Here is a 16,887-nt window from a genome sequence, read left to right on the forward strand (position 1 = left end):
GTCTGTGCTAGTGATTTTCTCCACACGAACCACCAAGTCTAATCCCATTCTCCTGCTTGCTCTCCATACTCCATTAACAATTCTCTCTTTCAAGCATCTGTCTAATTCCCTGTTAGTCTTGAGATGTTATGTTCAAGTGTGAAGAGGGTACACGAGCGCACTCCTGCATAACACTGGCCCTAAAATTTCCAAATGCCAGTGACCCAAAGGGTGACGCTGCTGCCAGTACAGAAAACATTGGCACCAAATATTGAAGTGCTGAAGAACACTTACAGAATTCTCGTGCTCGGTTCTGTGGACTTGAGCTCCAATGTGTTGTGTCAGCGGGGAGCTGTGCTTGCTTTGCCCCACACAACATGTTGATCGTTGCATCAATCCTTGGTGCAATCACTCACCACCGCACTGACTGACATCCAGCTTTCACATTATGAACCCACTGATTCCCAAAGGTCTGCGACCTCCCAGTTTGAAACCCAGTGCTGTACATTATACTTCTCACTCTGCTATAACTCACTATTCAAACCTTTCTGTATCGGACTTTTGTATTTCACTATTGGGACTAATTTTCAGGCATCATCAATTACATTTGTTGGGAAATGGGTTGTCATTTGTGCTAACAACGCTGTAATAATGATTTAAAACTAATCGGACTTTAATGTGTAGTAATCATGTCAGCCCTTGCTGTACCTGCATGCGTTGAGATGCACTGTATTTAGTTTGAGGTTGCCACATACACATTCCGTGGCTTATGTAGAACCTTTAACGTAGTAAAATGTCCCAAGGTACTCCACAAAATGGGAGTGGAATGAACGCTGAGGAGCAGTAAAGAGAGGGAACCAAAGGCTTGATCAAAGCTTTCAGGAGACTTTTGATAGTGGAGAGTGATGTAGCAAGAGGGAGGAGTTTGTAGCTTGTAGGGCTTGATGGCTGAAGCTGTGTCAGTAAGGTGGAGTGGAGAATGAGCGGGTGCTCGGTAGGCAAGAGTCTGACGAGCAGAGGATGCAAACTGGCACCTAGGGCAGGAGGAGGTTGCAGAGGTAAGGGGCTGGTCAAGGCTAAATGACTTGTAAATGAGGATGAGGATTTCAAAGTCAGTGAGTTGGGCAAAATGGAGCCAGGACAAGATGAAGATGATAAGGTTGATAAATGAGTGGGACATGGTACAAGATTGGATGTGGTCAGAGGCATTTTGGATAGGGTGGAGTTTCTGTAGGGTGGAACTTAGGGGCGTGAGGGAGAGGGAGAGAGAGCACATGGAGGTGATGAAGCATGGGTAAGAGTTTCAGCAGTGGTGAGGATGAGGTAGAGATGGAGGGAGATATAATAAGGTTCCCAGTAATTGGCATTTGCTTCTGTATCCTTATTCTAACAAGGGTCCAGATGTGAGTGAGGTGCCTAAATTGTATCTCACTCCTACTAGCTCATGGCAATGGGGTTTGTTTCTGTGTGCCTGGTGTTGTGGTGCACAGAGGAAACCAGACCACTCTCTGTGTGGCCCACTTCACCTGTCCATGTACACTTAATCGTGTGAATCTAGTAGGATACAGTTGAGGGGTTTGAGTCACGCTGGTTGATAAGAGTTTCACAATTCATGTCATGACATGCACTGGCTTCTGCTACACTGCGGCAGGTAAAGTGCCACTCTAGTGTCAGACTGCCCTTTTGACTGGATCTTGCCGGCTGTGTGTTTTTTTGGTGCAGACTTGGTAGGTCAATGCAATGCGCCTGTGGCAATGTTAACATGAATTCAACAAAAGAATTTAAATGCACTGAATACTAGCTGAGTTAGCAACCTTGCTCAAAATGTTCTTTTCTATCCTTAAGATTGCATTGATTTTTAGAGTATAGTAGATTCTAACTCGATCATTTGTTTTGTTCTGATTTCTTGAGTGGGAATGTGTTTGGGAGATCTGTAAATACACCACCTTGGGAGAGTGAATTGATGCTCTGGGTTCACACAGTGTCCTAGAGTCAAACCCTACCCAGGTTTTACGGTTTTCTCCCTATGATTCGAAATTGCCTAAAAGATTTTAGACAGTCCCAACCAACGCCATTGTTTAATTGTGTGGCACTAAATTCACAGTTTGAATACTCCAGTTCAACAATTTTGTTTTAACTTTTTAACAGGGGTACAAATCTTCTACTTTTCCCCCTTTTCTTTCTGCTTTTCCCTCCATGATCTTTGATCTTGGCAAGTCACTTCCCTCCTGTGGCCAAGAGAACAGGTGATTTGATCCCAGCTTTTACCAGCGCTGCTGTTCAATGACGTCTCTTGATTCCCCACCCAAAGCAGCACAGCCGAGAATTGGATTTCAATGGAGTGAGCAGATTGAATCCATGTCACTCTGCTTTCAAGGGTTCATGGGTGCTTCAGTGTGACCTATCTTCCTGCCTTCCCACCCCTTGGCTCTAGATGTCCTTTACAATCCATTTGCATTTGCTGAATTGCTTTATAATAAAAAGCCCACTTTCTGTAAGTTACTAAAAGCTTTTTTTGGAAGTTCAAAAATGAATGAAACCTCGCACCATCTAAGGAGATTCCTCCCCTTCTCTCCACTGACTCGGTTGGTAAGTGCAATGTCCAAGTAGGTCCCAGATTCAATCCTTAGTCTGCGATGTATTACTGATCTCACCCAGAGCAACACTTGAGCCTTTAAATTGGCCTCCGTGCGCCTAGGTTATAGGGGGAAAGATTAGCTACTGACTCCTGCTGGAAAGTGGATCTGTGTGGATTTGGGGTGTGGATGGGATGACTATTCGCTGAGATGCTACAGTCAAATAGCCTCCTGACACTCATTATCTGGGCTTGCACATGAATCATGGCCACTTGGGTGAGGTACCAAAGGGCAGCTGACATCCTGGAACCTTACCCCAATAAAAGCCAGAAGAGGGAAGAAAAAAAAAGCTGTTTTACTAAAAGTGTTCATCGAGTGCATTTTGTGTTGTGTGTAGCACACCTAGACCAGCCGTGCTGCAAGGCGCTGTACGATTTCGAGCCAGAGAATGAAGGGGAGCTTGGCTTCAAGGAAGGCGACACCATCACATTGACCAATCAGATTGACGACAACTGGTATGAAGGAATGCTCCACGGCCAATCGGGATTCTTCCCCGTCAACTATGTGGAAGTGCTGGTCCCATTACCTCAGTAAAGGTGCTGAACTGGACACCGGATGCAGATGTGGAGAGAGGGAGACTTTCAACATTCCTTTTAATTTAAAACACTAGTCCACTTCCATGGGTTGTTTCTCACAGTGCAGTGTTACATTGCGTGCAATGCATCGTCATTTTTTATTTTGAATCGACAAATGTTTTTTTCTGTGTTAATGCAAGGTGCAGCTCCAGTTACTCTGCATGTATTGCAATATGGTTGTGAAAGGTCAGCATTTAGGTCAAAGGATCTTTTTCTGTAGCTGTCTAGTGCTGGCAAAGTGAAAGGGCTGAAATTAGACATTAGCTTTGTAGAAGAAACAGCTGTGACAGTGTTATCGCACTCAGTAGGGTAGTGTATGAGGTACCCCCTCCTGTGCTGCTCATCAGTAAGTTAGTTTCTATTGTGCAGTTACTGCTGCGGAGTCACGTGACCTTGGGTTACGCACATCACCTTCATTTTTTTAAAAAGGGATTTTTAAAAATTGCTTTTGTTCCCAATTCACACTAACATGGGGCTTATATTGAAATAATTCACACTATACAGGGACTTGGGTGGTGCAGTGGGTCAGACACCAGCCTTTCACCTCTGGTACCTAGATTCGCTTTCAGCCCCAACTGATGGGATGAAAGTCTCCTCTGTCTGCAGACTAAGAGGGTCCTATGTGAAATGAGCTTGGCCAGGCTGAATCCAATTTCTACTGCAACAAATTGGCAATCTCATTCAGACAGGCCACAGGATGGCTGGTGTGAGAAATGGACAAATGTCACACTGGTGCAGTAGGGAGCGCTACTCTGAGGTTGGGACTGAGATGCATAAACTGAGCCCAGTCGAGGGAGCTTAACCGTGCTGTACCTGACCTCTGTGACACTGGGTGCCTGAAATGGAAAGTGTTCCATTCCCAGCACCCAGCACTATCCATGTAGTGATGTCAGGCAGTACAACTTACGTCTCTGAACTTCACTGGTTAGCGTACTTTGTCTAACCCACCACTGCCTTCTGTTTGCCCCATGTTTACATTGACTACCCACTGTGGAAGATCCTGAGTTTAAGATGTGCATCAAAAAAGGACTTTTGTTCCTCTCTGTTTTAGACTTGACTTTTTCCAGGAAAATCCTGTCCGCTGGTTTGTGACAGAAATGCTTTTTCCTCCCTCACAAGTCATGACCTTGTATAGTTAGCAGGGAATCTTTGTGGTTCTGTTCAAATCAATCATCAACTTCCCTAGAATAGAGAGAGGGAAAAACTAGCCAGGGTTCCTGCTCCTGATCGCTATCCTGTTGGAGAATATGTGTTCGCATCGGATGGGACGGGATCATGCTCTGCTGTGATGCCGCCATAGACAAATAGCCCCATTGACATGAATGAAGACTAGCTCCTTGGGCGAAGTGCTGGCGTGTGCCTGGTGCCCATGGAACTGCACCCCAGCAAGAGTCAGCACTTTGAAGAGAGGAGGAAATGGGGGTGGGGACAAGCATTAAAAAAAATTCATGAGAAGTCTTCTCCACAACAGATCCAGCTACCTGGAAGTTCATTTTTCTCAGTTTTAGAACAATTGAGGGTGTTTGAGTGTTAGTGGTGTGAGTCCAAATAAATTAATTAATTTGATTTAGAAGACATATAGAGTGACTACTGCTGGACTGTAACATGGTTGCAATTGTTGTGTGAAAGCTATAAATAATTAGACCAACTGGTTTACAAGTACATGTTTAAACAGTACCTCATTTCTGTGAACCACTTTTTATATAGAAGAGAAGGCCCTAGTAGAGGACATGTGTTGTATCCAATACACAGGAGGAACAGCTTAAACCTTCCATCTGCCAACCTCTGTTCGTGCTCTGCCTCTGGAGGCACCTTCAGCATAAATGCATTGGTGTACGTACTGTTGGAGGGAGCACTGTAATATAAATAAACAGGCGTAAATGTCTCTCGAGATACAGGATGTGCCTGTGAGGTGGTTTTATCCCCTGCCTCTGCACCCAAAGCACTGGCAGGTAGAAATGCCCTCCTGCCCGCCTGGGCGCTGGTCGCTCAGGCCACTATTTCGTCTTCCTTGCAGGTGGGCTGAACTCTCAGCCCCCATCTCTCTTCCATCCCCCAACCCAAACAGGCTACCTTCAAATTGCTGGCCTGTACAAATCTTTCACTAAGGTTGGAGGGTGTCTGCAGCTAAAAATGGTAGTCACATTCTTAACTTTTGAACAATTTGCACATTGAAGCCGGTGCTATGAATGCCACCCTATGGTGTATATGCAGCAGATCTGGAAGGACCCCAGGTCTGCAATATAATGGGGCACAATTCAGTCTTACAGGGAAGTGGAGACAGTAAGCGAAGGCGGTCCTGTCGCACGCTCTTCGACTTCCCTGAGCCCTTACCTTATTGCTGCTGCACCTGACCTGTTCTGTTTTCTGAATCCAAAAAAGGTTGTGCACAGTAACAAATTCAAATCCTTCACACTCCTCTCTCTTGGCAAAAACTGGAATGAATTTTGTTTTCCGTGAGACTTGAATTGTCCCCACTATCATTTTCTACAGTCTAACTTTTGGCTCCCTGTGTTTAATGATGAGCAAGTTCAAGCTTTCAGTAACTATTCTTGTTTTGACCTCCACGATGTTGAATGATGACCTGGTACAACACGTGCAGCATGTATCTGGCAGGTATTATGCTGTAGCACTCCCATATTGACACTAGCTCTTTAACACTAATCATGACGTACCATGTATCTGTCTAGTACTTTTTGATAGTGTCGTCAACTCATCGTGAAAATGAGAAGATTGTGACCATACCTGTACTAATTCTTTATGAATTTGATCTATCTTTTGATAATTATAAGAGCCACGAGCTTATAACTCAAAATATGTATCTTTTTTACTGTTTAATCCTGCATGTAGATTTATGTTTAGTACAATTATAAACGATGTAGTGTTTTGTTCAGATTATGTAAAGAATAAACAAATAGCAGGTGACATCTGGGCTGGGATTTGCATAAATCTAAAGTGATTTTCTTTTGGGATTGTTTCAGACCAAAATGTCAAACATGAAATATGCATTTGACTAACTTTTTAATTCCTTACAAGACAGTATAGCTTAGTGTGTGTTCGCTTTGGACAGTATCATCTCGTCTCTGGGTCAGACGTCCCCACTCCAGGACTTAATCTAGGCTGACATTCCAGCGCATTACTGAAGGAATGCTGTGTTGTTGGAGATGCCGTTTTTCAGATGAAGCGTTAAACCAAGGTCCCACGTGCCAGCTCGGGTAGACTTAAAAGATCCCATAGCACAGTTTAAAGAAAGGCACGTTCTCCAGTGCCATGGCTAGCATTTGTCCCTCAACAAATGTCACTAAAAACAGATTAACTGGGCATTCATCTCATTTGCTGTTTGTAGGATCTTGCTATGTGCAGTTGGCCTCTATAGCTGCCAACAAAACAACAGTGACTACACTTCAGAAGTAATTCTTCTTCTGGGATGCACTTTGGGACATCCTGAAGATGCAATAAGGTACTAAGTAAATGTAAGTACCTCCTAAGAAGAGGATGGGTTATTTGGCATGAGATATGTATCCCATGCACAACACAAGATTGTGTTTAAGCTCACAGGGAGTGCAGACTCCCCTATGAAAGCTGCCTTTTTATGAGGAGAATGAATAAAAGTCGTTGGAGCAAATTGAAATCATGACACCTGCTTCAGAACAGAGGTCTCCAGACCAGGTGGAAATAAATGAAAACTAGGGTACATGCTCTTATTTTTTTGGCCTTCGGTTGACAGCAGTGCTCAGGACCCCCCAGTTGTGCAGTTCTACTGTGCACATCAGCTTAAGATGTAACGGCGCCAGTGAAGGCACAGATCCTCAAGAACTGTAAACTCTATTAGCCAACGTGAAGTTGCTTTGAGTGGTGGGTGTATAATTTAAATAGTCTGCTATTGCCCTGTAACACACGATCTGACAAAGAGCAGTCACAATCACTAAATACAGGCAAGGCAGGCTGTACTCGATCTTCCAGAAAAGCATTCTAAAGACATCTATGCACCTGAAAGGCTAACCTGTCTGTTCTCTTTTCAGGTGCTGAATGACCTGCTATGTATTTCCAGCACTTCCGTTTTCAATTCCGATTTCCAACATTGCCAGCATTTTTTCTTTTGTGCAGAAAGACCAGACCGTCTGCTTGCTCCCTCCCCCATATCTACAGCATCCAACTGTATCTTACATAATTCAAGGTTTTTTTGTTTCTGCTTCTCTGCCAGGAAGTTTGTTCCACATGTTGAACAATCTCTGTGTGAAGAGCTGACATCAGCCTTTTGCCAGTTTGTACCTGTCCCCTTTCCACAATTCAGTTTGAAGTTATGTTCTTGATTTACCTTTTCTATATTGTTTACTTATATCCTTTTTAAAGCTGAAGACCCAAATTAATCCTTTCTAGCCTGGTAACTCTATCCTCTTTTCTGCTGTGGCTTACTTCTGTTAAGAACTGGTCTATGACTATTGTCTGCAAGACCCTTCCAGCCATCTGACTTTTTTTTGATCAAACCTGTTCTGGGGTGAAACTGCTGTTTGTAAGGGTTCTGAGTGAAACAAGTGTGAGCAATTGCAATCCAGTTTCTGGCACATGATGCCACATAAAACTCCCAATTTATTATTAAATTAGCAATTTTATTCACAGCTGGAGTGGGAAATAGGATTGTCTCGCTGGTGTATTAAGTGCTGTCTTCTGAGGTTAGGGTGGATTAGAGTCAACCCAGTGTATATCCGACTTACAAAAGCTTAACACTGACGCAGAGCATCAAAGGTGGAACAGTGTTACAGGCCCTGTTCTACCATCCCTGGTGAGTATGATGAGTACTTTGCTGCTGAGCTGCTCTGAAAGTGCCATTTTCACTGGCTCCAAGACTAAAATGATGGTTCTTGGGTAGCAATTTGGGCCTCATGCAATCATTAAACATGTACTGGATTTGATGCAGGCTGTCTGGCAGGTTTGAACAGCTTCACTTCTGTCTTGATTCAAGTAGAGTGTTACAATTCCTGATTTTGTTACAGGTTAAATATTTGCAATCCTCCTGAATCTGCTGGGGACCCTCCAGTAACTCCATCCAAGTCACTCGCCCAACAGTGGGGAAATAAAGCCTAGCTTTTTTCTCAACCACATCTTTTGCAGTTGGGATCCATCAAAAGCATAAAACACAAGCCCAAATCAGCACAACACTTTTAATTCATCCAACTGTTGGCAATTTCCAAGTTCTGGTAACAGCAAATGACTAACCGTTAAGCTGTCAAGATCCCCATATGTCAAAGCTTTGAGGTTAAATGGCTGGCTGGAGGAAGCCTGGAAACGGCTATAGCTTTCTGGCCGGTCTCATGGAGAAATCCAATCGACTGCATAATCTTAATGCTTTCAAACCAGTCTTCAGTAACTTCAGATGCCAGTAACACCCACAAGTCAAAATTCATTTTTTTCCTGGTTGGAGAAAACAGATTTATTTTTTGTGCCTGTAGCCAGCAGTGTAATTACTGTAGTTTGTGACTGCTCTGTGGGTATGTCATCTTTTTTCACCCACTCCTGCAACTCTGTTCTCAATTGATGTGAAATAAACATTTTCAGTCCAATAAACATTTTCAGTCCTGTCCTGAATCCGTTGACTCAGCTGGGATGCTGCTCTTTCTTCAGTTACATTAGCCCAGTGCCCATTTTGTGTGAAGAGACGGTGGGTGTGGACTGTCTCTTTGACCATGAGCAGCACCGCAATGAATCCTCTCACCAGCAGGTTCAAAATTCCTTTCAATGTAAAGCGGGAGAATATGTTCTGTCTGCAATTAACGACTTGCTAATGAAATCTCAGGCATATGCAGCCTTGAACCCTGATTTGAGATTTTAATGCTGGATTATTAAAAAAAAGTATACTTTTTCTGTAATTAAAGGATTTTAGCCTCGCCTATCCACATTCCTGCATTTCTGGGCAGGGGCTTGTTAAATGGTCAGCTAACTCAGTACTGACTAGCAATCCTAACCGAGATCTTCTAGGTCAGTTTCACCCTGGGCGGTTCATTTACCAACTGGGCCATCATTTAAAAACCACAAACTGGGCATCAGTCGCACAACTCAATTTTAAGATCAATTACGTGGCAGTTCAAACATTCCACGTGTTCCAATTTTCCCAAGAGAGTTGCTTTTACATATCAGGACCTCTTTTTGCACGTAATGTTGGCTGGAATGTCTAACTGCATTAAGCTCCCATTAGGTTCCAGGAATCGGGAAAGACAGCTGGAAAAAATTACTAACTAGGAGAGAGTAAACGGGATTAAATCCAAATTTCCAATCCACAAGGAAAAATAATTTAATAAGCTTTTAGGTAAGTTCTTGTTTATTGTTGCTGTCCCTCTAGTTGTGTGCAAGTTGGTGTTGTATATGGCTTAGTACCACAAGTTGGGGAGCTTCCTGATCTCTAAGGGCCAGTAACAGACTGGGCAATGCATTTGATACTTCCTGAGGACTGTATTTAATACAAACACAGTTCAACACAAGTTTGATTTTCAAAACCATTTTATTAATGAAAACTAAAACTTACAAAAATTATATTTTAGATTTTAAAAAGTGTCTACATCTGGGTTCCTCTCCACAACATAATTGCAATTCATAAAAGAAAGTTTATGAATATTTACAGCAGTTTTACATTAAATTCACGTGGTGTATTCAGTAACAGTCTACAATAAGCCAGATCCCCTTTTCAAGGCATGGCAGAAACAGATGTTTAAATGGGCCTGTTCCTCCTTTGAAGACACTGCAAAGTACAATAATGGGTGTGATGCACCCAGTGCTAGGCCAGTCTTTATAATTTCTTCTGTGCTCATTAAGGTGAGGAACATTAGTGCTGGGGGAACTTAGTGTCTGCATTAATCAATCCCAGGTTAGGTACGCTTCTGTATAGTCGCAGAGTAAAGCTTCTACTTTTTTCCAACAAAGCGTCCCAACCTCAACACCCTTTACTGTACTAGTATGACAGATTTTCATATCAGCCTCCTGTGGCCTGAGAGATTGGCAATTTAGTGCCACATGAGGGGCTGTTCTGTGCACTGGGGCATTACACATTAACTGCCCCAAACTCATTTCACACTGAGCCCTTATGGCCCGCTGGCAAGAGACGTTTCATCCCATCAGTCTGGGCTATAGCCAGTCTTGGTTGCATGTTGAATATCACGTGCATATGTTAAAGACGCATCTCAAGTTTCATCCACCTCCAGTTTACTATCCCATAAATGGCCACAGGAAGAGGTGTAGTTGGCTCTTTTGGTAATATTTTATTTCTCATCTACATCATCCCTTTAGGACCAATTACAGAGGAACTTGAAACTCCATGTAGAGTTCAATTATGCTGTTAAGCAACACCCAGGCTACCTTAAATTCTAGTTGGACCATTTGTCAATAGCCAGGCAACTTGGTACCAATGTGTGGTTTGAGCCCTTTCGGTTGTTCTCAACCAGGCTACTAGTAAACCAGCTCAATTTTCCGCTGTGACTGGGAAAACATTGAGCAGAGAGTTGGTATACCTTATTCACAAGGTGTCCCTCTCTCTGCCATGGCTGCAAGGTCCAGCTCCACAAATATCAGTTTCCCTCTGGTACCTAATCCAAGTAGCCACGCTTCACCTAAGCCGGACATCAGGGCTGAGCCGGATCCTGTCCTCACGCATTGTCAAGCTTTCCAGTAAGAGTATCTGGATATTGACCGTGGCTGATTTCTCCTCGTCTCCCTCCCTAGTTAATTTACTAAGTTATCGGAAAGAGCCGGAAGAAGTGTTTTCAGTCGATCGCCTGCCTACTAACATTGGTGTGAGTGCTGGATGGCTGTGACACTTGAGCATAAACAGTAGCAATTCCAGATCACACGGTTGGGACACTGAGGGGCTTGTAATGACGGGATCCTCTACCACAGGAGCGAGGTGCAGAAACAAAACACCAATTTGAGTGACACAATTAGCAGTCCAAAACCTACAGAACCTATACTCCAGGAAGAAAATAAAACCGAATTAAGTAGAAAAATAAAACTTATCAAAAATATATATTAATAGTTCTGTTGTGGAAAACCAGCCCGAGTTTGTTCACGCAATGCCTGTTCTGATTAATTTGAGAAAGTGTTTGGGGGGCGGGGGGGCCCACGTTCCTCCCAATGATATCGGAAGATATGTTAGCTTTTTTCTGGAAATATTTCCCCTTTCTCGCTCCACGACCCCTGCAGCCCCCCCCCCCAGTGCCTGGCCTCAGTGACTACTCTTCCTGTCTAAATCTAGGCTGCGAGTGTTGGAAGGTTCATGCATGGCACCAAAGTCAAGCCCAATCACCTGACCTCCACATACACACGTTCTAGCAGGGGCCAGGATAGGGAGTGGGAACCCCGGCTGGTTCTTCCTCTCCCTAGCTCAGCGAGGCTAGCTGTAGCAGCATTATTGTTGCATCCTGTCCCCACCCGGCTAAAATCTGCTAACACAAAATAGATAAAGTCAGTCAATCAAACTCGACCACCTTCTGGTTTGTATGATACAGACATTTGAAAAGATTGAGAATTAAAACTTTTTCTTCTTAAAAACTGGCAACTCTAAAGTGCTACAAGAAAAATTCATATAAAAATATAATCACTAACGCCCAGTACCACGGACCATGTGGCACACCTGTAGTCACAATACGCAATGCAGACAGACAAGAATTCCAACAGTTAAAGCATTTTTCGGATGTATGTTCCCACAGTCCCTGAAAGGTGCAAGTTATATTAACCATGGTTGACGAGGATTGAAAATCAGCGCTGTCACTAGGATTCAGGTGAAGTCTAATGGATGGGTCTGCGGAGTCTTTGAGCGACAAGCAAATCCCACGTAGTGTTCTTCACACTAAGTCAGAGGATATTCTGCCAAGAACAGGAGTATTATACCATGTAAAACACATTATTCTGCTGCTAAAATGCAGCTGTGCCCCCTTTAAAGTCACAAAGTGCAATTGCTGTGTCTTTGAGGTCAATTAGAGGCTAATTGATCTTAACAGCTCCTCAGGTCAATTAGAGATCATTTGTGGCTTTTGTTAATACCTTTTTTTAAAAAGTGTGACTGCGAAAGTCAAATAGGCAATTTTCTGTTGGTGCAAGTTTTTCTCTTAATTACGCTCCTGTAACTTTCAAGTGCCACAGACAGTTGTGTCTGAGAAGCCATTTTTAACTGTGCAACACTGGTTGTTACAGGCTCGTCCACTGCTGGTGGGGAAAGTTTGAGGTGTTGAATTACTGGCATCACACAATCGGGTCCATTTAATGAATACGCACTCCCGCTACAGTGGGACAATTCGGGCACACATCATGCATGATTGTTTTGTCCCTTCATAAGGGCGTACTGCTTTAAATGCAATTACTATGTTTTGTTGCTACCAACATGATAAATAGGCCTAGGGACAAGAGACACAGGGAATAAAAGGGTCACTGATTCCTAGTAAATCTCTACATTTCAGTTGAAGGCCATATGCTGATTTCAGAGCCTGTTCACCCACAAGGGTGGTGTTCTGGTGCAAGCATTTAATGTATTTGTACCAAATTCTCCTTTGTACTATTTTTACCACGGGTGTTAACCAGTTAATCTTCCCATGTTATGATAGTGCAAAAGGGATTGTGGTCTTACTGTGTTAAGCATTTGTAGAAGGCCATTAGCGACTGGCAATCTATCCCACAGGTAAAGAGCAGCTGCTTTATTGGCAAAAGTGATTTCACTCAAGTAAGAAACTGCCAGATTCCGCACCCCCCCCCCCCCCCCCCCCCCACCCCCCCCACACACAGAACATGTTGATACTGAGGAGCTGCTCCCAGTGTTCAGCCCGGCAATGTCTTGCACCCCTTTGGTAAAACTCACAAGTACTACAGTATTACTGAAACTACTGTATCCACTCATGAAAAGCTGCAGCCGCCCTCCTAATGTCGGGGGAATGTCCGTAAAGACCAACCACCTAAAAGTTGCACTGCTGGTTTGTACCGATGGAGAGCTCAACCAGCCCTCGCTGAGCCAGATAAAATGGCGACAGTGGTATCTGTTTGTTTACTGGCAGCGCTGCTTTGCTCTTTGGAAACCCGCCTTGCGAGGGCTATCGGGGCCTCTGGCCCAAGCAGCATACTATTAATCGTGGTATCACATTGGCTAAAGAACAGACAAGTTTTGTTTTCCTCAAACCCCCCGCAGTGCTGCAATTGCTGGCTCAGGAGAGCAGAGCCATCTGGTGGCCACAGTAAATGCTGTTGCTGGTGCCAGGCACTATTTAGTTTTTGGTATTCGTAGTTGTTGCTATTGGGCCTGCGGAATCCCTTAGTACGAGCAACCTCTGCTTATTTGCACCCCAGCTTCAAGGAGAAGCAATTCAGAGAGTGCCTCGAGTGTGTGTGAGACAGGGAAGGTTTTGCTTCTGGCTTTACAAGGACCACTGTCCTCTTGTTGGGGGGGGGGGGGGCGTGGTGAATGATTAGAGTTAACAGGGTGGCACAATTTAAATGGGTGGAGGAGAGCAAGTGGGCCACAGACTTTAAGAACTCGGACAGCAGTCGATAAGAGTTTCTGCGGCAAACAAAGATGATTTGAACTGGTCAAAAAAGTGTTTGAAATGATCACAGCAGCATCCAAGGCCACTGCCATTTTAGATACAATCAGGCCCTTGGTTACCCTTGAACTGTCCCAGACGTTCCTCGCCTGCTCGCTCCTCGGAAGGCACTAAATCATGCGCCAGGCACTCTCCCGTGCCTTGTCCAAGTGACCATCACGTGAATCTCGTCAGTGAATGTCACATGCTATTTGACCAAATAGCCCAACGCAATCCTGTCCCCACACAGGAGCAGGACCTCTGGCTGAACTTTCCACTTTCTAGCCCTGGTGGGGGGGGCGGGGGCGGGTGCTAAGGCCAATGCATTGCACCCCTAATGCCACCCTGGGTAAGATCAGCAACAGACCTGGGTGGAGCCTGGAATCCTCCAGTTTGTATGGCTCTAACACATCGAGTGGTTCGTTTATCCAAACAACTGATGCCAGTGGCCCTTTAACAACCAGAGATCAGAATTACAAAGTTGACAGGATAGTGTCTTGATGATCAGCAGGAGGAGGATTTGCTGAATATTTGTAAAACTTTCAGAATTTGTTTTCTGTAGGAAGTCAGTGTGGGAGGTATTTACATTTAACAAAGCACCTTCCAATTATTTTTAAAAGAAACATCTACTAACCCACGGCCGTAAAAGGCCTGTGACCCCATACTCACTTGTATCTGGCTCACCAGAACCTTATTTGATGCCTGGAACTGCTGCATTTAAGTTTTTGTCCAACTAGGTATGAGAATGAGACAACAGCTCTGTGTGGCGCCGATGAAGATGGCTGCCGTCCTTGCGGGCTCCGTGCGTACCAGGCAGCTAAGTGTCCTTTGCTGCTTGGTGCGCTCGGCTCGTTAAGAAAAAAGCATTTCACTGACTGGATTTCACTTGTTGTATTTGGTTATGTGACAAAGAAATTGAATTGATTTGAAAATTGGAGGTGAATATTTTGTACTAACTGTTGTCAGCTGTAGGCCCAAGCAGAGTCTTGTTTAAGGACGACACAGGAATGCTACGATGCTGGCTGTACATAGATCTGTACCTCCAATTCCCTGCACATAGAGCTCCTGACCTGAAACCCACCACCCATGGCACCTGTTAAATATGACTCCTGCCAGTTGCTCAGAGGAAAGGGAAAGCCATATTGGTTCTATAGTTTTAATAGGGGCCCTTCACCTGCTCAATGCCTGGTGGGATAATCACATCTAAATGATTTTGTTTTCTGTCACTGGACAGCAAGAGGAGAGGGAACACGGTTAAATTTCCACTCTGCCAGTAGTGCTCAGCTGGGTAGTTCATGGGTGTGAACCCCAAGGCACAGGAAGCAACTCGTCTCCTGGGGGTCAAAGGGGAATGGGGAGACAGGTTCTAAATGCACCTGTCTCAGGTGCTTTGATGAATATCCTCTGGGCTGATTCCAATTTGGATTGTGGAAACATGCAAATCAATGCAATGAAGCCGCATGGAGTTAAAATGGAGTTTACATTCTTTGGGGGTGGGCAGATAGGGTCACATGTTGGCAGTCCCACCAACATGGATTGCTGGTACTTCCATGGTTTCCCCATTGGGGAGGTCCCAAACTCAGCTGTGCCCATGTGCAAAGGAGCAGAAGAAGCGAGACTCTCCACCGGCTATTCGGACGGTGGCAGACCCAGTGAACCTTAGGTTAAGCCCGTATAGGGTGTCTAACTTTGTACTAAACGATTTAAAATCAAACGCATGATGCTTCAAATCAGAACCACTTCAAGTTTTGCAGCAACGCAGTCATTTTTGCCCCTCAATATAAATATCTCCTCTTGCAGCTTTGTTATTTCGATATCGTGGCCCCCGTCTCCAGCCTCCGATAGAATGCTTTCAATTAGGGGTCTGGCCTTTTCGTCTAATTCACCAGCAGGATTCCAGCTCGTCCTGCAGGCTTGCAAAAGTACAAGACACAGGGAGATAGCGCAAAAAGGAAGAAAGAGAGTTAAATAAATGACTCCCACAACATTCTTCAATTCATTACTTGAATGTAGTGTCTATGAAGGTCTCAATATTTAACGGTTTTAAATCCTGCTGGCACTTTATCGTGATGCTGAGCGCCAACAGTCTACAAACTGAAACTGGTGTCAACATTCAGCCACTTTGAGGCAAATTTGTTTCCGTTTCTACCACAAAAACTATTCAAAACAGAAAACACTAAACAATCGCATTCAGATTTGATCCTGATCTCTTCTGAATAATTTCCACATTCACCTTGCTCAGTTCCTTCTCTCTTTTTTCCAGCTTTGTTCCTTTTCGGAGATGCTAAGAATCCAGCTGAGGTTAACTAACTGCAGGCACCTAGCTGGTTATAAATGTGTTCCAGAACTTTTACAAAGCTTTGGTCCTTTGGTGTTTTACTGGCCAGGGATCCCTTTAACACAAAATAAATTTGAAAAAGATTAAATTAATATATAACCACGCTGGCAATTGCAGTATCTGGTTGAATTTCCTTATGCCTCATTAAAGGTGCTACATAAATGCAAGTTGTTATTGTTGATGTGTACAAACAGATTGGGGTTACCTACAAGCCAAAGCACAACAATGGGCAGCCATTGTATTTGAGACTGTAACAGGAAACATAGCCTCCAGAAAACTTTTGCAGTTACACAAAGCCTGTGTCCAAGAATGCTTACTGATGATCTCCAATAATGAAAAATTCCACATCACCCCGTTCTTCAATCCACATTTCCTGAATGTTTGATTGTTTTGAGGTGCACATGGAGACCAAAACACACCCAAACACACCATCCGGGCTCCTCAGATACATAAGGAATATTCAGGGGGGGAAAAAAAGCCAACTTACTTTAATTTTATCTAAATATGTTGTCTCCTCATTCCATTTGTCTTTGAACTTCACAATGTCTGGAGCTGCTTTGTAATATTCCAACAGAAGCATCTGCCAAGGGAATTCCAACAAAATCTACAGATTATTAAAGTCGTCAGGTCTGTCCTGTTTTCCACCACCTTCTCCCCCTTGACGTCTCGAAGGGGGTTTCAATGTAAAGTGTGTCCACACCTACCTGTGATGTTATTATAGCAATGCCCCATTAATGTGACAGTTTGAGACATTGGACAACCTGAAGAACTGCTTTGGGGCTCCATGTACTTGCAGGTTCTGGCCACTG

General features: G+C 44.0%; 2 protein-coding genes across 8 annotated transcripts in view; one reads left to right on the forward strand and one right to left on the reverse strand.

The window, feature by feature from the left end:
* LOC147108315 (endophilin-A2-like) overlaps positions 1 to 6,115 on the forward strand; it is a 148,387-nt gene extending 142,272 nt beyond the window's left edge. For all 5 annotated transcript variants that reach the window (XM_086004899.1, XM_086004900.1, XM_086004902.1 and 2 more), the window contains one exon: positions 2,953 to 6,115. In XM_086004899.1, coding sequence (XP_085861025.1) covers positions 2,953 to 3,149 — 197 coding nt within the window. In that variant the 3' untranslated portion in view covers positions 3,150 to 6,115. The remainder of the gene's footprint in view (positions 1 to 2,952) is intronic.
* Positions 6,116 to 12,930: 6,815 nt separating this feature from the next.
* mpnd (MPN domain containing) overlaps positions 12,931 to 16,887 on the reverse strand; it is a 50,380-nt gene continuing 46,423 nt past the window's right edge. Inside the window, exons 12-14 of one of the 3 annotated variants that reach the window (XR_015080575.1) lie at positions 16,566 to 16,658; positions 15,974 to 16,133; positions 12,931 to 15,646 (exon numbers count right to left, since the gene is read on the reverse strand). Coding sequence is in view for 2 of the 3 variants with exons in the window: in XM_086004896.1 (XP_085861022.1) it covers positions 16,047 to 16,133; positions 16,566 to 16,658 (180 nt within the window). In the remaining variant the exon portion in view is untranslated. Of the gene's footprint in view, positions 15,647 to 15,781; positions 16,134 to 16,565; positions 16,659 to 16,887 lie in introns of those variants that run through there. The other 2 variants (XM_086004896.1, XM_086004897.1) reach the window with 2 other exon arrangements.

This window comes from Somniosus microcephalus, chromosome 13 (genome assembly GCF_052327205.1).
Source record: "Somniosus microcephalus isolate GS21.2 chromosome 13, FLI_Smic_1.0, whole genome shotgun sequence".
Lineage (NCBI taxonomy): Eukaryota > Metazoa > Chordata > Chondrichthyes > Squaliformes > Somniosidae > Somniosus > Somniosus microcephalus.